Consider the following 24,356-nt stretch of genomic DNA (forward strand, 5'->3'; position numbering starts at 1 on the left):
TTTCTGCATGCCAAAGCTACTTGGACCAGTTAAAATTGGACTCTTGGAAGAAGTGAGATGGGGAAAGAAATGTATGAGAATTGTTGATTTCTGCCAATGCAGAGCTGTTTTTGTGAAGGTATGGCACCTTTTCCCAGTCAGGATCATAGGGGACAAAGACAAAATGCTGCCAGGTGCTGCGATCCCACTGGGAAATGAGCTCAGAAGGGCCATGCTGGATGCCTCTGGAACTTGGCCATGTCCATCTTGCTTGTGACAAGCCGCGAGCAGGCGAGTGGACACTGCAGCACCCAAGTTGCCGATGGAGTTAGTGCTCACTGCTTATATCCAGGAAGAGCATCAGAGGAAAACTTTCCATTGGGTTATGCAGCAACTGCAAGCCATACCGCTGATGATTGTCAGAGGTACTTCATATATATTAATTGCTTATATCTGTATTAATCAAGAATAGCATTTTGATCTGTATTTTAAGTTGTTTTAATCATGTTGATATTTTAATTGTTGTGTTTTTAGTCTGTGAACTGCCCAGGGACTTACATATGGGGAGGTATAAAAATGTGTTAAATAAAAAAAAAAAATTAGAATTAAAAGTGTACCAGCACCTTTTTAAAAACCAAAAAGCAAAAAAAGCACTGTGCCAATGTATACCTGTATAAACATATTTAACTCGTTTGACTTCTTATAGTACTTGCTAAATTCTGTTGCTGTTTTGGCCTGTAGGAACACACTCCATTTTAGGCTTAGTTTTTTGGTTTCTAGACAGAAGCCATTGGAGGTATCTTCTGTATCAAGAACGTGGTTTGGGGAAAGGGTTAAATTGTTTCCCCTCCCACACTCACTGTGGTCTCTCCTCCCCCAGCAGCTGCAGTTTCAGAAACAAGAAGCAAGCATGCAAAGGCCAATGACACACTTAGCACAACATGTCGCTCGCCCCAACACTGTAACCTGGAATCCCAACTTTTGGCTTCCATTGCAATACAATTGTTGGAGTCTGTGTCTCTGTGGCTTCCTGTACCGGATGAGTCATTTCATGACAAGAGATCAGAGGGACATGTTCCCAGCATTACATTTTGCATGCTGCATTGTGAAGAATGTCTGGCTTTTTCAAAGGTTTCTGTCTGAAGCTGTCCAGCTTTTCAAAATATTCCCTGCTCAAACTCTACATCGCTTCAGTGTCTCAACAAGCAGGCGGGAAGTTGCTGATCAAATGGCTCCCCTTAAAATCTGGGACTCTGGGATAGTCCAAAATCTGGGACTCTGGGATAGTCCATATGATACACGCCAAGAATGCAGGCAGGTGAGTTCTGGAAACTCATGGCATGAGGACATGGGGGGAAATCTGCTGGACGAGAACAAAGCTCTGTCTAGTCCAGCTTCCTAATTTCCATAGTGACCAACCAGATACCTCCAGGAAGCCCACAAGTAGGCCTCAAAGACAATAGCCTCATAGGAACATAGGAAGCTGCTGACTACTGAGTCAGACCATTGGTCCATCTAGCTCAGTATTGTCTACACCAGGGATTCTCAACATTGGGTCCCCAGATGCTATTGGACTTCAACTCCCATAATCCCTAGCCCCAGTGACCTTTGGTTGGGGATTATGGGAGTTGAAGTCCAATAACATCTGGGCACCCAACATGGAGAATCCCTGGTCTACACTGACTGACAGCAGCTCTCCAGCATTTCAGGCAGAAATGTCTCAGGCCTGCCTGGAGATGCCAGGGACTGAACCTGGGACACTCTGCATGCAAAGGAGATGCTCTGCTGCTGAGCTATGCTCCTTCCCCAACTCTTGTTCCCAGCAACTGGCAGTATCCAGTGCTGTATACTGCCTCTGAACATGGAGGCTCCATTTGACCATCATGGTTAATAGCCATTGAAGGACATATCCTCCATGTGTTTTTATTATCCAGGAATTCTCAAAGCTGGGTTCCTAGATGTTGTACTACAGCTCCCATCATCCCCTGAAGAAGGCCATTGTGGCCAGGGATGGTGGAAGTTGTAATACAACAAAATCCCTGATCAAAATCCCTTGTCAAACACATCTCAGCCAGTGACCATTACCATACCTTGCCGCAGCAAACTCCATACATAGTAAGGGTATTCACACGTCCAGGAAGTGGGGAGAGTGGGCGGGGAATTTACCTTCCCCCCAGACTATCCTTCAATATTGGTGGGAAATGCAAACCACGTTTCCACACAATCCGTGCTGCTGCACATAGTGCGATCTCCAGAGGCTGAGACAATGCATCCCGGCCTCCACGTATCCCACAATGCACCCCATGATGAGTGCGGTGCATTGAGGGATACCCTTGTGTGGTGGGCACTCTATGTGCCCATCTCTGTGTCCACTCAGGTGACCTAGCGCCGAGGTCAAGGGTGTGCTTGCACCCTTAACTTCAGTAAAAGGCTGGGGTAAAATGCTCGGTGCGGTGGGTAGGCATCACCAGGATCTACACGGATCCTGACGCTTCACACGAGCAGGCTAACCCAGGCTGGGCTATGCGTGTGAATACCTGATGGTTCTCCTAGGCAGAAGAACACAATATTTCATATTCTAGCTAGGAAGACAGTCCATAAAAGATGAACCAGAATCTCAAATCTAGACCTCAGTTCTCCCAAATGACCCTTCTAGAACAGGGATCCTCAACATTGGGCCCCCAGATGTTCTTGGACTTCAACTCCCATAATCCCCAGCCCCAGTGGCCTTTGGTTGGGGATTATGGGAATTGAAGTCCAATAACATCTGGGGGCCCAACGTTGAAGATCCCTGTTCTAGAATACAATCCAATAGAATGGGGCGTTGCTCATGGCCAATGATCTGCTCATGAATGCTCTCATACAGTATGTCTAATCACATACAAAAAGTGTCTTCTGGCACCTGAAAGGCTAATAATTTTATCAAGGCACAATCTTGCTATGCCAGAATCAGTCTTTAAGGTGCCAGAAGACTCATTGCGCATTTGCTGCTGCTGCTGAAGCTTAGCACAGAGTTAAGTTAACAACACAACGGAACCCTCTGGCTTTCATCTGTCATGTCAAATAATTGTACGCAACTGTGCAGACTCAGCTGAAGAGCTCCAGTGAAAAAAGACTGAAAATAGGAAAGACTGCTTAATTTCAAGGCAGGAATAAGTGCTCCCTCGCAAACGGACAACTGCACAGATGAAAAGGAAATGACTGGCAACAACGATGAACAGACATATTCCATGCTTTTAAAATAAAAACCAGAATTCTGAGCCAAGGTAATTCAAATTATGCACACAGGAAAGTGAGTGGGGTGCAGTGGCTAGATTGTCAGCCAGAGGCCGATGTGGCTGGGGATGGTGGGAATTGTAGTCCAACTATTCAGCCATTGTGGTGGGGGATGATGGGATTTGTAGTCCCAAAATACCTGGGGAGCCAAGTTTGAGAAATCTGGACTTAAGGTCATTTACCCAAAGTCTAAATAAACACTATTCAAAATGCTTTTCGGTTGTTTTTTTAATTCATAATGTACTGAATTTTCAATCCTATTGGTTTAACGAATAATTATTCAGTGTATTGATGGTTTGAAGGGAATGACTGAAACAAGAATATTTAATTAAAAATAAAATATGTTGTTTTTTAAATTTAGATTGTGAGCCCTTTGGGGACAGGGATCTATCTTATTTATTTATTATTTCTCTGTGTAAACCACCCTGAGCCATTTTTGGAAGGGCAGGATAGAAATTGAATGAATGAATGAATGAATAGTGTCATGTCAATCATCCCAGTGCCTTTGTGTTCATTAGTAGGTTTATTGCAAGACAGAAGAAGGTTTATACTCCCCAAGCCATTTGGTAGAATACTGCTTGGATTTTTTCCCCTTTATAGCTCCATGAGTATAAGGAAATATAATGGAGATATATGACTATTAGGGTCCAATCCAGTTCTTCCCCTATGTACAACATTGGATACACATAGCCCTCCAGTTCATAGTGCTCTTGTTGCGTAGCAGGTCTGCCAACAGGGAAAGGAAGGATAACTGGTCTTGTGGTAGTGAGCATGAATTGTCCCCTTTGCTAAGCAGGTTCCATCTTGGTTTTCATTTGGATGGGTGACTACATGGTGTAGTGGTTAGAGTGCCAGACTAGGACTGGGGAGACCAGAGTTCAAATCCCCATTCAGCCATGAGACTAGCTGGGTGACTCTGGGCCAGTCACTTCTCTCTCAGCCTTGCCTACTTCACAGGGTTGTTGTGAAAGAGAAACTCAAGTATGTAGTACACCGCTCTGGGCTCCTTGGAGGAAGAGCGGGATATAAATGTAAAAAATAAATAAATAAATGTGAGTGCTGTATGATATTCCCTTAAGGGGCCATAACTCAATGAAAGAGCATCTACTTTGCATGTAGAAGGTTCCAGGTTCAATCCCTGGCAGCATCTCCAGGGAGGGCTGAGAGAGACTCCCCAGAAACCTAGGAGAGCTGCTGCCAGTCAGTGTAGAGAAAATACTGAGCTAAATGGACCAATGGTCTGACTCAGTATAAGGCAGCTTCCTATGTTCCTATATTAATTAAATTAATTATCAGATTTCTATACCACCTGATATGTACATCTCTAGGCAGTGTACACAATTTAAAATATTTAAAAGTTACAAATACATGACAATAAAAACAGTAGAATAAAACAGATATTAAAACAGGTTTTAAAATTATTAAAATTAATATTCCTAGCTTAGGGAAGTCCAGTGCGTGGCTCCCAACCTGGAGTCCCCAGCTGCTGTTGGACTACAACTCCCATCACTTTCAACCACTTTGGCCTTTGTTGCTTGGGATGATGGGAGCTGTAGTCCAACAAGAGCTGGAGACCCCCAGGTTGCGGACTCCTGTCTGCAGAGCTGAAAGCAAGAATGCAGCTGGGGGCTGGATTGCAGTCTTCCTTTTCTAGCAAAATGAAAGTCGACAATTTCGGCAAGGAGCCCGGAATATCCAGGTCAGAAACATACTCCGCCAGCTGTGCCCTGGCTGTAATGTGTGATCTGGATGTACTTCGGGATCCCTAGCAGAATTGTAGGGAACCGTAGACCACACCCCCTGACCCATGCGCAGCAGCCAGCAGGTTAGCAGGGCCTAACTGACTCGAGGAATGTGCTCCCTTGAGATGTGGCAATGGCCGTTCATATAGGCTGGGCCGGTGCTACGATTAGGCCAGCTAGGCAGCCGCCTAGGGCGCAGACCTCCGAGGGGCGCAGAGTGTATCAAATCAATCAAAATGATTTGTGTGCCAAAATATTTTCTTTTGTATTTGAGAAAGAGAATCAAAAATCGACGTATTACCTATTCTTGCAATTTAAAAGAAATTTAGCAGTTTCAAGTTTTGTGCATTTCATTTTTTCCTACAAAGCATCTGTTTTTGAACATTGAAGCTGAAATTGTTTTGGGGGGATGCAAGTACTTAGCCTTGCCTAGGGCGCAAAATAGTCTGGCACCGGCCCTGCATATAGGCAACATTAAAAGAGTATCAGAGACACTCTTAGAGGCTTAACAGCAGCTGTTAGTTGGCTAGATGGAACCTCCACATTCAGAAGCAGCATGCCACTGTGTACCAGTTGCTGGAGAGCAACTGTCTTCATGGCCCATTTGCAGGGTGCCGAGAGGCATCCAGCTGGCCAGGGTGGGAAAGAGGGTGCTAGTCTCATGCACCTGTCGGACCATATTTGACCATATCTGCCAGGGTCCACAGATTTGGGTAGCAGGAAGCAGGGACCATCTGTGGTGTGCCCTCCCAGTCTCTCTCCTGGAAGAGTTTTTAAAAGAATCTAAAACCCCTCCTTTTAAAAAAAAGCATTTTAAAACTAGGTTTCCAATTTTGATCCTGTCTGCCATTTTATCCTGATGTTGGTTTGTTCTCAAGCTGGCATTATTATTACTGATTGTTGCTTTATTGTGGGTTTATCATTGCCTGAGCAGCAATGTGCATGCTGGAAAAGCAGGGTGGAGATGGTTTAAATAAATAAATAAATAAATAAATAAATAAAGCAAGCGGATCTTTGATCTGCCTAACAGGGTTCCTCTTTACGGCATGAACCGAGGGCCAAACTACACAGGACATTAAATTTGCAGTTTCACTTAGCACAGGAATTTGTTTTTTAATTGTAAATTGCAGCTAAAGGAGGGAATTCTCCCCAGCATCCTATGCAACCCCTTTTTAGCTGGATGGAGCATTTTCTTTGTAAAAGGAGAGCCTCTTTTTCCTTTTGATATGTTCCTCTTTCTTAAATGTTAGGTTTATAGGATGGAAAAAACAGAGCTCTTTATTATGCATTATCTCCAATGCACACATATCCGGCAGATTTTTCCTAGGAAGTTAGCTTTTAAAAATTTAAAAAGAACAAAGAGGAGGAAAAATATTAGAAAATGCACCAAACGAAAGTCCAGTGAGCATTTCCCTGCCTCAAAAGTGGTTCTTTTTGGTAGTAGTTTGTTTTTTCCCCAGCAAGGGATGAAAGATGCCCTTCCACTAAGCAGGGTCATGGCTGCTCTTTTAAAGGAAACAGTTGGAGTAAATCGAGGTGCCACCTCGACTTTCTTTGTGTGATTTGTGTGGAAGGGAAATGGAGCTGGGCCAGGAAATTTATACATCTTTCTCCGAAGAGACGTTAGAGGTGACATTTTTATTTTCGTTTCTTGTGGCCCATTAGTCAGCCTTCCTTAGAAGTCTGGCTTTCGCAGATGTCACATTCAGGATTGGATCGTCATCCAAGTTTGTGTGGGCACTCAGACAAGAAGATCCCCTAAACCAACTGTCTGGGGAGGGGGTGGAAGCAAGGGGCGAGCACCCACTTGAGTCTTTTGGCCCCATCTGGGGGCTGTAGGAACTGAAATTGCATCCCAGGATTCCTTATGCTCCAAATATGACTGCCAGTGGGCCTCCATAGCCATCTAGGTTTTGGGAAGTACATGATCTTGCTATTCATGCCCTCCATATTAAAAGCCCCGGAGTCGACAATCCGATGCCCGTCTACACAAGGGCAGGCTTTATTCTCAATGGCCCTTCTGGGAGAAGAGGCAGGGGGTCCTTCATGAAATCCAGAAGCTCTCACCTGCAACTCTCTCATTTTAGCCATAGCAGAACCACCCTTTAGGCTTCGAAAAACAGTAGCTGTGGGGCAGTGTCAGGAGCAAAAGGCGGCAGCCTCCCTCCCACCCACCCCCGACATACACACTAGATTAAGAGTACTGCAGTTGTCCCCATTCAGTTCTGTGGGGGAAAGTAAATAAACTGCAATTTGGAGATGCAGTTGAGTAGTTAGATACCAGATAGCCTAGCCTCAACTATGAGCCACATGCTGTTTGTGCATAGACCCTAGCAAGAAGCATTTCACCACCCAAGGTCCCTCAAATCCATCCCTGTAAGAAGGAATCCCAGAGTTGTCAACTGCAGCTCCCAGAATCCCTAGCTGCAGTGGGCTTTGGCTGAGGATGCTGGGAGTTGTAGTCAAGAACAGCGGGGATTTTCTGTTAGAGGGAACACTGACTCCACCTCTCTGCCAGTTATTTTACCACCCTGACTCGGTTGTTTGAATAGCCTTTCAGGCCATCCAAAATGTTTTGAGCAGTGTGTTCCCAACCTTGGATCCCCAGATATTGTTGGACTACAACTCCTATCATCCCCAGCCATTGTGGCTGGGGATGATGGGGGTTGCAGTCCAACATCATGTGGGGACCAAACCCACTCGCCCCCAATTTAGAGAAACCAGGGTTGATGTCAAACAAAAATCCTACTCCCTTTAGACCAAACTACACAGAATCATGTCCAGATTTATTGCCATTTTAAACCAATGCAAAACAGCCACTGGGGGCTGTAATCTTGAGTGGAGCAGTGAGGAGCTGCTTAATCCTTCCTGCTTGGAATCGTTTTCTGATCCAGATATCGGCCCACGATTGCTTCCTCCTCCCCCAGGGAAAGAAACACCCAATATTATTTCACCAGTGGGAAGAAAAACCAATGGGAAGATAACAAATATTTATATACCGCTTTTCAACAAAGGTTTCCAAAGCGGTTTACATAGAGAAATAATAAATAAATAAGATGGCTCCATGTCCCCGAAGGGCTCACAGTCTAAAAAGAAACATAATATAGACACCAGCATGCAACAGTCACTGGAGGTACTGTGCTGGGTTTGGATACAGGGAGGGAAGCAGCTGTGGGGAGCTAAGCTCCCTTCAGCCAAGACCCCCTTCACTTTAAACAGTCGCCCCCACACCCTCTGCTTTATATGAAGTCGGGGCAGATGGGTTTAAACAGATGGGTCTCCAAGCTTGGCTCTAGTACGGACCATGATTGCTGCTAGCATCAGGTGATGACTAGCATGTGTGAACAGATCTCCACAGATCACACTGCACAGACAGACCTTTCACACGACCTCAAATGCAGTGCTTTCCCATGGAGCCAGAGTTGGTGCTTGAATCACAAGGGGTGGGCAGAAGAGGGGAGCTGGTCTTGTGGTAGCAAGTCTGAATTGCCCCCTTTGCTAAGCAGGGTCTGCCCTGGTTGCATTTGAAAGGGAGACCACAGCTGAGTACTGTAAGATATTCCCCTTAGGGGATGGGGCCACTCTGGGAAGAGCATCTGAAGTTCCCAGTTCCCTCCTTGGCAGCATCTCCAAGATAGGTCTGAAAAAGACTCCTGCCTGCAACCTTGGAGGAGCCGCTGCCAGCCTGTGTAGACCAGGGATTCTCAACATTAGGTCCCCAGATGTTATTGGACTTCAACTCCCATAATCCCCAACCAAAAGCCACTGGGGATTATGGGACTTGGAGTCCATTAACATCTGGGGACCCAATGTTGAGAATCCCTGGTGTAGACAATACTGAGTTAGATGGACCAATGGTCTGACTCAGTATATGGCAGCTGCCTATGTTCCTGTGACTGGCCCTTTTTTCCTTTTCTGATGGTCCCTTTGGCTACCATTTTAGAGAAGGCTGCAAGGGGGCCATACTTCAGCTAACATTGAAGGGAGCCAGAGTCTGGGGTTTGTGGATTTCAGTAAGGACTGCCCCCCCACACACACACCTTTCCTTTCCACATAGAGCATACATATTCACATGTGATGCAGCAAGGTCTGAGCAACTGAGCAGCGAGAAATCACATGAGGTATAGGCTAGTCTGAACCAGCTCTATGTCTCCTGGATTCTAGTGGTTGATTCTACGACCAAATCAGGAGCATAACTAGGGGAGAGAGGGTCCGAATTCACCCCTCTCCTGGCAGCCTCTCAGAGTGAGGGAGAAAATGAAGAAAATAGGGAGGGGTGGAACTGGGGCCCCCGGGTTCTTTGAACACATCCAATCAATTATAGCTGCACCCCTGGATCAAGTAAGGACTAATTTGTACATTGCCAGTTGAAAGTAGAGGGCCAGGCCCAAGGCTTAAACTTAAACTGGTGAAAAACAAACAAGCTCAATTTATTTGCAGACCACCTCAGATTTCTAGTCCCTCTGGGTTTAGGACTGTTCAGGCCTCCAGGAAGACTACACAGGCCCAACCACTCACACAGGCTTCTGCTGTAAAACTGAAGCTCTCCCAGTTCTCTCACATGGTATCCTGAGGCCTTCTAAGCAGCACACAACAGTAAAGTCCTTGGGGCTTATCCTTTTGTTTCTGTTATGCTATGTAGAAGACCATTCACTAACATAAAGGCACAGATGAACATATGAATCTCCCAGTCCTTTCGCTGGAGATCCTTTCAACTGGAGATGCCAGGAATTGAACCTGGCAAACACATACCAAGCACATGCTCTGCCACCGAGATATGGACCCTCCTCTATATGGATGTATAAAATGGCGCACCAACCACAACGTATCACCACCAAGCATCGCAATATACACTGTGTTATATTGTTGAGGAGAGGGAATACTCGAGTTTTCCAAAGACAATGGTCGCACAGGTCATCACAGATCACAAACTTCTTTCTAAGGCCAGGCTCACACATAGCACAGAACCAGCAGTTCAGTCAAGCTACTGAAGCCCCGGACACCCTACTTAGGGACAATATGCCGAAATTTGGTGTGATGCACAAACTCACCAATTCCAGTATATCCTGCCCTGCTTGTGGCACGGAACCCACCGCTTGGCCCTTACTTCAAATTTCAGTGACAGATGTCTGGTTCCATGCCACAAGTAGGGTAGAATATGCTGAGACTGGTGGGTTCATAGGTAACGCCCCATTTCAGCATATAGTTCCTGAGAACAGAAGAAGGGCCCACGCATGGGCCCAGGGCTTCAGCAGCTCGGTCGAACCACTGGTTCCATGTTCTGTGTGAACCTGCCCCCTCCCCCCAAGTGTGATAGCTAAGAGAGAGATGCAATAGAAACCAAATGGTGTCATGGTGTTAAATGGTGTTAAAAGCAACAAACATAACTCCAAGGTTTTGCACTAGTTCATTGCTCCTGAAAACCCTTCTCGGGTGGAAAGAGGTGCACCATGCTAGTCCCATGATGCTTTCAGCTGTGTAGACAACTGAGCTGCAAGGTCTTGCCCTCCCCTCTCAAGACCAATCTGGTTCTTTCTGCACGCCTGCCGCATGCTTCCCCCGGCTCCCACTTCCTTCCACCTCCACCCTCTTGAAACCATTCACGAAAAACCATTTGATTGTTTTTTTAAGAAAAAGATATAGATATATAGTAGAGACATAGAAATGGTACATAACTTGGCAGGCATAGTGAAAAGGGGGGGATGGGCTCTCTCAAAAACCCTCTTCTGTACAGACAGAGAAGACTTTGGGCGGGGTGGCCCAGTGCTAATCCCTCCAGAAAGCTCTCCATCTTGGGCTGAGGAAATTCAAAAACACAACATGACAGGGAGGGAGAAAGAAAAGAAAAATAAGAAGTTAGTGCAGTGCTGAGGTTCAAGTCACTTACCAGCCTTCTCTTGGGCTTTATCAGGGGCCGGTTCTGCCCATTCATTTTATGATACAGTCCACAGGCGTTACAGAGATAGTGCCCAGTGCCATCTCTCCTCCATAGTGGGGTCGAGGTAGCGCCACAGTTTACACACTCCCTGCCTTCTGGAAACAAGAGGGGACACAGTTCATTGAGGGACAGCAAGGGGAGAAACACAGAGGGAGGCGGCAGAGGTCTTTGCGATTTCTCCATCTAACTCAACAGAGGGGGAAAGAGTGGTCCAAAATCACTCCATAAATCAGGGGGTCTCAAACTTGGGTTTCCAGATGTTGTTGGACTACCGCTCCCATCATCAGATGCCGCGGTGGCCAAAGGGAGTTGTAGTCCTGCCACATCTGGGGACCCAAGGAGTTGAGAACCCCTGTTCTAGAAGATGCTGATCATTTGACATAAATACACAACAGTTAGGGCCATCAGCCTAATTTCTTCTCTTTGCCAATTAAATAAACTCTAGTCAATTAATCAAATGCTTTTTAGTCAATTCATCCCTTAAATTTGCTGTCTTTGCATATGAATAAAACAACCTTTCTGAAGAAAAGACATACATTCTCTGGTTTTAGATAACATACACAAGTTGCTACAGAAGAGGCCTCTTCTAAGGCAGACCCTGCCACCCACGCTTTTTGCATTAAGAACAACATCTATCTATATATCTATCTATCTAACTGACTACATGAGGTCCTTCACACTATCAAAAATTGTCTTCTACGCAGGTCTGGGAGCTCTGTGCCTCCAGTTTTTGGTTGTGCGGAAGAAAGGTAGGAGGAAAACCTGGGTAGAAGTGATTCCACTTCTGGGTAGTGGTTCCACTTCTACCAGAGTAGAAGTGATTCCAAGGTGCTTCCACACAATCACTTCTACCCAGCTTTTCTTCCTACCTTACTTCCACACAACCAAAAATTGGGAGAACACACAGCTCCCAAACCCAGATAGGATGCAGTTTTTGATTGTATGAACGACCTCTATATCTATTTATCTAACTACATATGTTCCAAAAATCTGCTGTTCCATTAATTGGGGGGACTGTTTAAATCAAAAGGTTTCTGATTGGTTAATCAATTTGTGAAATGCTAGATCCCTAGAAAGTAACACCAACCAATGATGTCTCTTTGGAGGCGACCAGTTACCACCTCAAGAGCTGATATATCACAAATATATTCTGAAATGAGCTCAATAGGGCTGACTCCCAAAAGTGAGTAGCCCTAGAAGGGGAGCGTTTTCTAACATAGTATTTATTTGTACTTCCATTTCTAATCCACCCTACAAACCAGGGTTCAGATGGATATGAGCAATATAGAAAACCCAACAGAACTGGCCAGCAAAACTAAATCACTAATTGGAAGGAAAAAAATGCATTATATATACATTATGCACAGATTAAAATAAATCCTTATCAGAAAATGTATATCTGTACACCACCATTTCACAGATTAAAATAAGGATACACTTCACACTCCTATTTTCCCCAACAATTTTACACATGGCTAAAAGCGGTATATTGAGGTGGCCAGCCGGAGGCTTTCCAGCTGTCGTTGGGCTGCAACTAACGTCATGCCCAGCTATGATTTATTGGAGAGAAACCACTGGAGAATCTTGGGCAGCTAGACTAGCCATCCCTGCTCCAAATGGAATGCAGGCATTTACTCAGCCATAACCTATTCTCCATGGACATAAAATCCCAGAGGGCGATTGATTGCTCCTTGCGGTAAAGAACGGCTAGAAAATATAAGTGTTCTACAATGTGCGATCAGTAGTCCAAAACACTCTTCGGCAATGGCGATCTGTGAAGTGGTAGACTGTGCATTGCATAGGGCTTTATTGTCAATGGCATGCATTTAGATTCATGTGGTTTCCCACTCAGATATTTAACTTCTAGAGATCCCAAGGAAGGAGCTGAATCCTAACGCATGGCAACATTAGCAATTCACATCAACACATTTTGAACAAGGCAACCCTAAAAAGCAAAAATAGGCACAGTAACCAGGAAATAGGAACTGTTCCTGTTCAGTAGGGGCAACAGGAATAAATGTATACCTCCTTCTTCAATGGAATTGAGAAGGGATCATTGGGTTTTGTTTGTTTGTTTATTATATTTGTTGTTGTGCCATTGAGTCAGTGTCGACTCCTGGTGCCCACAGAGCCCCGTGGTTGTCTTTGGTAGGATACTGGAAGGGTTTACCATTGCCATCTCCCATGCAGTATGAAATGATGCCTTTCAGCATCTTCCTATATCGCTGCTGCCTGATATAGGTGTTAGATTCTGGGAAACAAAGCAGTGGGGATTCGAACTGGCAACCTCTTGCTCCCTAGGCAAGTTACTTCCCACTGTGCCATTAGGTGCCCCAAACTTGTATCTTTGGGCAGTTTGCAACAACATAAAACACATAAAAATAATTTAAAACCACGATTCTACTTTAAAAGCTTGGGTGAGTAAATGTGCCTTTAATAACCCTTTAAACACTGTCAGACGTGGGCAACAGAAGTTTTCCTCAGACATAGTTACTTTCCACCCCTCCCTCCCCAAGCTGATGGCATTTTTGAAAGATCAATCACTGCTCATGGGTGTGCAGTCTCATCCCACTTTTTCCTCTAAGAACTGGGGCCATAGCTTAGTGGTAGAGCATCTGCTTTATAATCAGAAGGTCCTAGCTTCAATTCCCTGCCAGCATCTCCAGGTAGGGCTGGGAAAGATTCCTGCCTGAAACTGGCTGAGGGCAGCCAGTCAATGCTGAGCTGGATACACCAACAGTCTGGTTTGGTATAAGGCAGCTTCCTATGATCCCAAATAATTTTTGCAAGGTTTCAAACATTAGATGCAGCAGTGGGGCAAAAGAACCATGCGTGTGCATCAGGATGGGCAGAAAACAGATCAGGATCTATTTGAAGTTCTCTGAGCAATCTGCAGTTGATCAGAAAGTGTCTCTGATTCCCAACTGCTTGGCAACATCAGAGATGTCACACGCACACATAGTCAAGAAATACGCTGCAGACTAGCACTTGGTAGGGTTGCAATGAAGGCCTTGGAAAGAATATTTAGATGCCGTGACGTGTCTATCCCTACAAAGATTAGAATCGTTCGAACCATGGTTTTCTCTGTGACACTCTATGGATGCGAAAGCTGGACTCTGAAGAAGCAAGATAGAAAAAGTATTGACGCTTTTGAACTTTGGTGCTGGAGAAGACTTTTGAGGATACCATGGACAGCCAGGAAAACAAATAAATGGATCATAGAACAAATCAATCCAGAATTTTCACTCGAGGTACAAATGACTAGGCTCAAACTATCATACTTTGGACACATTATACAAAAATCCAGCTCCCTTGAGAAGTCCATAATGCTGGGGAAAGTTGAAGAAAAGAGAAGAAGAGGACGACCAGCAGCAAGGTGGATGGACTTGATTACGACAGCAATGAATGCACCCCTGAGAGACCTTAAAGGCCAACTTGAAGACAGATCATCTTGGAGAGAATCTATCTATGTGGTCGCTAAGAGTCAGCACTGATTTGACAGCACTTAATCAATCAATCAATCAGTCCAATATTTGCAGGAGGGCCAAAGTTGAGCAGCCCTGAAGAGGACCGTGTGCTCTGTTCTAGTACCAAGAAGAAACTCATAAGCAGAGTGCGTGAACAGAAGAAACCTGCTCCTCAAATCTATGCCCTTATCACTACCTCCAAGCCACTATTTCTTACTATTGGTGGATTTCAGAGTACCAGTAAAACACAAAGTGGATTGCACAAGCTTGAAACCTGCCCATCCCAGTGTGCTCCATGGCAAGTCTCAAAACAATTTATTTAAAACTGTTACCTCTGCACCCATTAATTGCCTGAAATCTGTCTTTCATCAACTTAAAATTTTGAAGGTATTCTGTTTAATCCAATCCAGCACCTGTGTCTTTTGCGAATGGTGATTTCAAAAGAGAACTGGGATCCGGGCACAGTTCAGGGGACTGTTTTGTGTTTTTGGTCACCTTGGACCAATCTGGATCAGATCTCCTTTGTTTGATTAAATAAAGATTGGAGCAAAGAGAATTGGCACCAACACCACTCCCAGAACTCCAGAGAATCCACCATACCATCTTGTGGTACAATCATCTCCCACGATGAAGTCATTCTCAGTTGATCTGAAAGGCTTCCATGAACATAAAAGAAATTGATGGTCTCTAATGAAGGGTTTCTCAAACCTTGGACTCCACCAGATGTAGTTGAATTACAACCCCCATCATCTTCCAGCCATTGTGGCTGGGAATGATGGGAACTGTAGGCCAACAATGTCTTGGGAAACAAGTTTGAGAATCCTGCCCTAAGGTATGTTAAGCCATACCCAACAGACAGCCTGCTGTTTCTCTATACATGCAGCCTGCGAGACCTTTTTTCTTGACCCGTGGGGCCATTCCATCCTTTCCCTCTTTCTTCCCCCCTCCTCTCTCTCTCTCTCTCTCTCTCTCAAGCCAAGCCTCCTGCCCCATCCTTTCCCTCTTTCTTTCCCCTTCTCCCTTCGGATAAAAGTGTAATCTTCTTATCCAAAATTATGAGAAAAACTTCTCTATTTTTTTTCTTAAAAGTGCTCCATGTTAAGTGTGATGATTTGGCAGAGAGGGAAAGGAAGAACAATGCATTTTATTGTGTATTTTATACAGATTGTATTGTATTTATTTTATTAGAATGAATTTTATTTCAATTTATTTCATATTAATTTAAATTAACCTTGGCCTGCCAGAACTTCAAAAGTTAAATTTTGATTAAATTCATTTTAATTAATTTCACTTTAATTTGATTTAATTTGATTGATTGATATTAAGTGTTACTGTGATAATCAGCACCCTAAAATTGACCTCGGCCCCCATTAACCAAGTCATGGTCTGTTTCGGCCCACCAGGTCATTTGAGTTGTGCACGCCTGCTCTATACGGAGCCTAAATCCCTCCTTATCCTGCGGCTCAGGGTTGGCAAAAATATTAGTCAACCTAATATTGAATATAATAAATGAAAATAGCCCTTCTGTTTTCTTAACTCATGCAATCAAAGGCCTGTCCAGACAAGTAAGTTTCACCTTTGTAAAACTGTTGAGACTAGGGCAGAGTACTGCATAACTGTGGTGCCGCTAATAAGAACACATCTCTACTTACCCTCAACTCACTACACAAATGGTGTTTTCTCTCTCAATTAATCCTACATTATCTAATCCAACCCTGCCTGTTCGAAAACACTGGGTACTATAAAACTAAAACTTTACTGAGCTTACAAATGAGAGAATGTTCTTGAAGTGTTGTGAATGTTGCCTTTTGCTGTTTATGGCACTCCGGAATGCACCATGTACATTGATGAGGATACAGAAATAATTATTTACTATCTTTTGTGGGGGGGTGGAGCTACATCCCTACTAAACAGCATCTATCGTTACATCAAGTATTATGGATTTTTGGAGCATGAGGAGAAGCCAAAAGGATTATTATACAACACTGGAAGGACAAATTTGCTCTCGACACACAACTTTGGATAACCGATGTTCCTTGTCTCCCTTTGAATGGTTCTTTTTCAACTGAATGGTAAAAGAGAAGAGTGGCGGGGAGGAGTTTTCAGCTACCTGGTCTAATTTTAATGAATTGTTCGTACTTCTTAGAAAAGGCCTGCTCAACGTAGGCCCCCGCGCCAGCTGCTTTTGGACTACAATTCCCATAAACCCCAGCCACAGTGGCCAATAGCCAAGGATTATGGGAGTTGTAGGCCAACATCTGCAGGAGGGCCAAAGTTGAGCAGCCCTGCCTTAGAATAACATTTTTAAAATATTATTTACATATTATGTAGGTGATCAAGGTCCTTCACACACACACACACACACACACACACACACACACACACACACTTATTCTGTTCTTTTTTTATTATATTATCACTTTATGTTTTAATGTCATATTTGAAATGGGGTGGGCATGGATTAACTAAACAGAGCTCCAACAGATGTCAATCATGTTCGTAATAGCCTCTCTCAAAGGGGATTCCACAACCTAGGCAGCTTTCTCTATGGTTCAGCTGCTATTTTGGTGCACCTCCTCCCCAGATATAATCTTAATCTACCCATACATAGTTCAAACCAAAGGGCTTGGATCCAAAGAACCAAGAACGAAAGGAGAAAACATAGTCGTGCTGTTCTGTGAATGACTCTGCGAGCACTCGCAGAAGACTTCTAGTAAGTACAGTAGTACAATGTATTGGGGTCACGTTACACGCGAGAAACCACAGTGAATAAATTGGAAAACGTTCACTTCGCCTTAAAAGAGTCTTGAAAAAAGCTTGTACAAATGGAAGAATTTCTCTGGATTCACTTTTCCTACACAACATCCTTCCATTAGATTGGAAAACAGGCCTTCCATGAGCAGTACACAAGTTTTTCACTAGCAGAAGCGCAATTTGGATCCAAGCCACTGCCTTTTGCCATATCTTCAGGAGACCTACTCTGTTGGGTCTTATTTACCTTTCGGTACTTAACTTTTCTTGTGGTCCATTTTACCTCCCATGTTGTCATATAGGGTTGCCTCTGCTATTGGGCTCTAACAGTCTCATTGACTGTTGACAAAAGCGAGGCAAATTTGCACAACACAGAGAGAGAGAGAGAGAGAGAGAGAGAGAGAGAGAGAGCCTGAGTTAATAGATCAAATTAGAACTCTGTGCAAGAGCCTAGCCTCCCTGCAAGTTAATTAATATAGCAGACTTGAGTTATGCAAAAACTCAGTTGCAAGTGTTAGAATGTATAAACTACTTGGGCTAGGCAGAACCTGGATATCTGAGCTAAAGGTAGAAAAATTTCAAGGTCTCTAGAAATAGCCTGTGTCGGGGCATAATTTTCTGCTAACTGGGCAAGGAGGCACCTTCAGAGGTGGCAGTCGCCCCGGACTTTGGGGCAGAAGTCAAGTCCCCTGGAGCCTCTGGCAGCCCCTGGGGCCCCCAAATCATTCTCCCCACCTCCACCAGCCTGTCCTGCAGTCAAGAAGGAAGTCCACACAGACAGTTCCCCCTCTTCTGAGGGGGGAGCCCCTGGTGGCACAGTGGTAAAACTGCCACCCTGTAACCAGAAGGTTACAAGTTCGATCCTGACCAGGGGCTCAAGGTTGACTCAGCCTTCCATCCTTCCGAAGTTGGTAAAATGAGTACCCAGAATGTTGGGGGCAATATGCTAAATCATTGTAAACCGCTCAGAGAGCTTCCAACTATAGAGCGGTATATAAATTTAAGTGCTATTGCTATTGCTATTGCTATTCTCTGTAGTCTTGCTGACTGCAGAGAGAATGATCTCCATTAGGTCCTTATTCGGACAGCACAGAGTGAGGGGGGAGTGGAACCGAGGGTTCATTGGACCCACATTTCCACATTATATGCGAATGTGGCCTCTCTCTTCCGTTTGTTTCACACTCATGCACTTATGATTCAGTGAAGATCCCCAATGACCCTCCCACTCCGTCCTCAGCCACTTCAGAGTCATCTGGCCACTTTCCCCTAGTTTAAGTTCCATCCCCTTTGCTGGAAGTTGTAGTGGGACCTTTCTCCACCGCATCCTTTCTTTCCCCCACTTTCTCTTCCCCATCCCACAACATTTCATAAGAGAGAAAGAGGAGTTGTGTTTGCCCCTCTTTCTCTCCCTGCCTCCCTCTCTCCCTCTCTCTCTGTAACTTTCATTCTCAGTGAGGGGACAGAATTTAAGCCATCCTCAGCAGTTTGCAGTTATCTTAACAGCCAAAGCCAGCCGCTTCCTTACTCCCTCCTCCCAAATGCTCTCTCTGTTGTTTTTCTCTGTTTCTCTGAGTAGTCTTCACAAATATGGTTCAGAGCGGTGGGCACAAGTCAGCATGCGCCCAAAGAGTCAGGACTGGCAGGGAAGAGAAGAAGTAGCCACCAGCACTGCCACTAACATGGTTGTTTCTCCCCCTTCACTGTTGTGCCTCAACCTCTTTGGGAAAGGCTGGTAATGTCTATTTCTAGCTGTAGCAAGTTGACTGCTTACTGTGACTGCAAGCCCTTCTCCAGGGCCTCAGGCAGAGAGAAGACTAGGAAAGACACCCCCACACTCCTCAGCCCTGCTACCTGAGGATCAATTTTACTGGAAATGCTGAGTTGGAACCTGGAACTTGCTGCAAAGCACGGGCTCGATCCCCTAAGCTTTCCCCAAACATTGGAAACTGCCTTGTACTGAGTTATGACTTTGGTCCACCTAGCCTGTCCCTCTTCAGCCCAGAATAGCACCTCTCCTGTGGCTTTTTTATCAGTGACTTTTCTATCCAGTGGCACATCTATCTATGTGGTCGCTAAGAATCGACACCGACTTGACGGCATTTAATCAATCAATCAATCAGTGGCTTTGCAGGTGGGGTGTGTGTGTGTGTGTGTGTGTGTGTGTGTGTGTGTGTGGATTGTGAGTCCTTTTGCAACAGAGAAACATCTTCTGTTTTCTTTTGCTATGCAAACTGCTTTGAGAATTTGTTTTGCTGAAAAGTAGCATATAAATATTATTAACAATAATGATAATAGTAAATTTCTGTCAGAGCTCACCAGAGCTAGCTCCAGCACCCATTTGGAAATGACACGGCTCTGTCATTCAAATGCGAGAAATATGTTTCTATTGCTTCTGGGTATGTACAATATGTCTTTATTTGACCGTTGAGTAAACTGCAACCAAGCCCACCAGTATATGGCATGAAGAAATTAAATAGAGAGACGCTTTTCTCCCTGCCTCAAAACCTGGAGTCATCTGATGAAATTGATGGGGAATAGATTTGGGACAGACAAAGCAAATCCTGCTTCGCACCACATACAAAGTTATTGGATTTATTTATTTATTCTTTAAAATATTTCTATACTGCCCAAAATCTGCATCTCTGGTGTCACAAGATGTGGTGCCACCTGTTACTAGCTTTATATAGGGATTAGACATATTCATGTAGGATAGGTCTATCTGTGGCTATTACCCATGGTAGCTAATTGGAGCCTCCATATTCAGAGGCAGTATACCTCAAAATGCCAGTTGCTGCAAGAGACAACACTGTAGGGGAGTTATTGCCATCAAGCCCTGCTTGAGTGCTTCCCAGAGGTATCCAGTTGGCCTCTATAGGAAGCAGAATGCTAGACTAGATGGGCCCCTCGGGCAAATCCAGCAGCATTCTGCTTGTGACCCCCAAACTTCTAGGATGGATAATGGGGTTTAACCCTCCAAAGCAAGGGGAGAGGGAGAAATTTCCAAGCATGCCCGAGCTCCCACCCATTTCATTTTAGAAATTAAACACTTGGCCGTCTATTTGTTCTGAATTTGCAATCGTTGACCATTCATGAATCTGATAAAGCAGAGGTTCCCAGCATTAGGTCCCCAGATGTAGCTGGATTTCGACACCCATCATCCTCAGCCACAATGGCCTTTGTGGCTGGGGATGATGAGAGTTGTAGTCCAAAAACACCTGGGGACCCAGGATTGGGAGCCTCTGCAGTAAAGGCTGGTTGCCTGTGAAGGCTCACCTATGCCCTGATGAAACTGCAAGCCTCTGAGATGCCCCAAAATGTGTTTTCACTGTTCACTTGGATTTCTTGGAGGAGAGCTGGTCTTGTGGTAGCAAGTATGATTTGTCCCCTTTGCTATGCAGGGTCCACCCTCGTTGCATATGAATGGGAGACTAGACATGTGAGCACTGCAAGATATTCCCCTCAGGGGATGGAGCCACTCTGGGGAGAGCAGAAGGTTCCAAGTTCCCTCCCGGGCAGCATCTCCAAGATAGGGCTGAGAGAGACTCCTGCCTGCAACCTTGGAGAAGTCGCTGCCAGTCTGTGAAGACAATACTGAACTAGATAGACCAATGGTCTGACTCAGTATATGGCAGCTCCCTATGTTCCTATATTCCTATTCCTGCTCCAAATCCAGTCACTAATTAGAGATCTGTCTATGCTCAGCCTTGCTCAATCTCAGTGCAAGAAAATTGCCCTCCACTTTCAGAAAACACTTTACCATTAAGTCTGGGATTTTGCATTCCAGTATGCGTCTTTATAGGACATCGTCTTTTTATGAAAGTAAGTCCCCATATGTCCAATACTGAAAATTTCTTTCTGGGTGAGTATGAACAGATCAAAATCAGAGTATCAGTAAATTAAACAACTAAAACTTTCGTTGATTTATCAGTGGGCGCTCAGTTTAATAGGTGGGGTTGTAAGCAAAGGGCATTCTTGTTTAGTTTACCATCTGATGTGTCACTCTCAGAGGAAGTGGGAAAGGAAATACTAATGCCTTTCTTCTAACAATATTTGGAAGCTTTTTAAAACTGCAAGTTATCACAGACATTCTTCACTATTTTTAAAAAGGTACCTAAACTGAGCACCTAGTCATCTGAAAGTTTATTTAAAATGTCATTGATTTGGTTAAAAAACCAGTAGCTAATTAACTAAACCTAGTCAGTTTGATGGACAACTTAGTCAGATGATGGACAACCTAAGCTGAGATTGAAACTGATGCATATGACATCTACCATATATTCTGAAGAGTTTGTTTGTGGACTTGTTTGTGCAAAATAAAATCATACTTTGCAATTGCCAAACTTTGCATAAATAATCCTGCCACTTAAATTAGTTGAATGCACTATGTTTTACACTGGAATATGCTGGGTAATAGGTTTATATAGTTTTTATTTTATTTTTAGAATAAATTCTGAATAATAATTATATTTTGTTATTGTTCTCAGCAGATTTATAACATTCAATAATCAGATCAATAATTCAAAAATTACATCCTGCCCAAGAGAAGCAGAAAATCTTTCTCAAATTCAGATTTACTATGATTCAAATTTACTATGTATGGTAATTATTCAATAAAATGAATAATGTTTGAAGTTGAAATCCTACAAATTTCAAACTGTTCTTTTACTTCGCTTTTGCAAGCACATTAATTTAAAAAATCTATTATATATATTTAGTTTCTTAAACTTTCCTATAAGAATAACCTACCCAAAATGACTTTGCTTGGTCAACAACAAGCCTAACCTGCTAGTTTTACATAAATGTTAAAGTTCAGGAGGGCAAAGGCTTCACAGAACATTGTCATTACAATAATGATGCAGGACTACACAAGGAGGCCACAGCCTTCCAGAGAAAGTGATTCACTTCGGAAACTTCCACTACTACATTAGGTCAAGAGTTTAAGGGGCCCACAACCTTTTTATGTGATGGAAAAGTGGAAGGTGTGTCCTTCCTTCCAGCACTGGAGTTCCAGGTTGGCATCCCAGGGAACCATTTTCCTTTCAAAATTGCTGGAGCAGCTGGCAAGGTGTTGTGGGAAGCAGTAAGCAACCAAGGAGAAAAGGACCCCACACCTTTACCATAGAGAAAAGTGGAGTGGCAGTTGAGGAAAGGGTTGGCTCTCTGTGTTGCCAGCCTGCAACCACATCTAACAGGCATCTAAGATGATGTGTGAGGTGGGTGCTCCACAGAGGTCAGCCTGTTATGTGCAATCTTCCCCCCCTCCACCCACACCCACACAACCCCCAGCTGTTTTGCAGAGAAAGAATCACATACATGTCTCTGCCTGGTTGTGACCATCTCCACACTACCTTAGGTACATGGTGAAAGAGGGGGGAAGGGGATGGGTTCCTGAAGACTGTAGCCCTCTTCAGACGTTATGAGTGCTCCAGATGCTCATGGTTAGAGCGGGCAAAGGCAAGGAGAAAGTCCAACCTCCCTGCTTTCAATCACCCCCTTGTGCCAACGATTGTGGTGAACCTGTGAGCCGAACCCAGATCCAATCAGATTTGCCGCAATCATGCTTACGGCACCACTCCTAAAGATAAATGGCGCCATCACCATGATTGTTGGTGCAAGAGCATGATTGACAGCAGGGGCGGGCAGGACTTCCCACTTTTGCCCACTGTAACTGTGAGTGCCCGGGGGTGCTCATAACATCTGAAGAGGGCTTCTGTTTCTAATATTTCCCGCCAATATTTTTCACAATCGCAAGCTGTTAAAATTTCCAGGACCGCTTACGATACTCACCTGAAAGTTGATGCCAATTCCTAGATACTCCAGGCCAATCCTGGAACACGGGCAACCCGAGACCTGACCACACGAAGCTACCCAACCACCAAGGGCGTAACTACCATTAGGCAAGGGGAGGTGGCTGCCTGGGGGCCCCCACAGCTCGAGGGGGCCCCCAAAGGCAAGAAAAATGTGAAGTGAGTGTGTGTGTGTGTGTGTGTGTGTATCAGCGAGGGGCCCATTTTAAAATTTTGTCTCTGGGCCCACTCCAGCCTCGTTACGCCCCTGCCAACCACAATGTGGATGGCAGACCACTCTGTGGCTCCTATTTAAATGTTGTACTCTGCCCACAGATGGCTCCACAAGGGGCCAGTTTTCTCCCCAGAATAAGGTGGAGGCAGGTACTGATTCAGCTGCTCCAAGAATTATTTGCTTTACCGTTTGCCTTCCGCCCATACTTGACCAACTGCAGTACATCCTTTTCCAAATAGCACAGGGAAGTTGGAAATCGGCACCTCACAATCTAATTTGTCCCACAACAAAAGATATTTCTAGGGCTGCTAAAAGGCACAAAAGGGCACAGGGTGATGCTACAGGACAAAGGTGACAGCTGCAGTTGGTGGTGCACTCCCCAAATTTTATGCCATGTGGCTCAAAAAGGATAATTTTAAGATGGTTCCAGACACTTGGTACCTGCAATTCCTGTTCCTCCCAGGAATGCTTAATCTCTATTCATAAGAACATAAGAACAGCCCTGCTGGATCAGGCCTGAGGCCCATCTAGTCCAGCATCCTGTTTCACACAGTGGCCCACCAGATGCCGCTGGAAGCCTACAGGCAGGAGTTGAGGGCATGCCCTCTCTCCTGCCATTACTCCCCTGCAACTGGTACTCAGAGGCATCCTGCCTTTGAGGCTGGAGGTGGCCTATAGCCCTCCGACTAGTAGCCGTTGATAGACCTCTCCTCTGTGAAGTTATCCAAACCCCTCTTCAAGTCATCCAGGTTGTTGGCTGTCACCACATCTTGTGGCAGAGAATTCCACAGTTAAGTAGATTTCATAATATTTTCCTGATCCAGGCATCATCACTCTCACTCTCTCTCATACACAGGTTGATTTAAAAAAAAAAATGAATGCATATACAGTCATTCACACAAACACAAGTATATGCATACAGGCACCTGTATTGCCGTTTTCTGCACAACTTAAACTTCTTTGTGCTCATTCACACTTAAGGTTTTGACTGTCGAGAACACTTTGGAATAACTGCAGTGGAGAGAGATACTTGCGGGCACAGTCACATTGGGATCTAAACCAACATACAAATTTCCTCAGCCAAGCTGGAGCCAACCAAGGCTCAACATTCCTAGAGATATACAGATCAGGTGGTATAAAAAGATGATCAATAAAATAAATAAATATAAACATTCTGTTTCC

General features: G+C 44.5%; 1 protein-coding gene across 13 annotated transcripts in view; it reads right to left on the reverse strand.

Annotated features, from left to right (window-relative positions):
- Positions 1 to 24,356, reverse strand: part of GATA3 (GATA binding protein 3) — an 85,750-nt gene that overhangs the window by 11,682 nt on the left and 49,712 nt on the right. For 10 of the 13 annotated variants that reach the window (XM_053258299.1, XM_053258303.1, XM_053258302.1 and 7 more), the window contains one exon: positions 10,885 to 11,030. In XM_053258299.1, coding sequence (XP_053114274.1) covers positions 10,885 to 11,030 — 146 coding nt within the window. Of the gene's footprint in view, positions 1 to 10,671; positions 10,795 to 10,884; positions 11,031 to 24,356 lie in introns of all 13 variants that reach the window. The other 3 variants (XM_053258306.1, XM_053258307.1, XM_053258308.1) reach the window with 2 other exon arrangements.

This window comes from Hemicordylus capensis, chromosome 5, assembly GCF_027244095.1.
Source record: "Hemicordylus capensis ecotype Gifberg chromosome 5, rHemCap1.1.pri, whole genome shotgun sequence".
NCBI lineage: Eukaryota > Metazoa > Chordata > Lepidosauria > Squamata > Cordylidae > Hemicordylus > Hemicordylus capensis.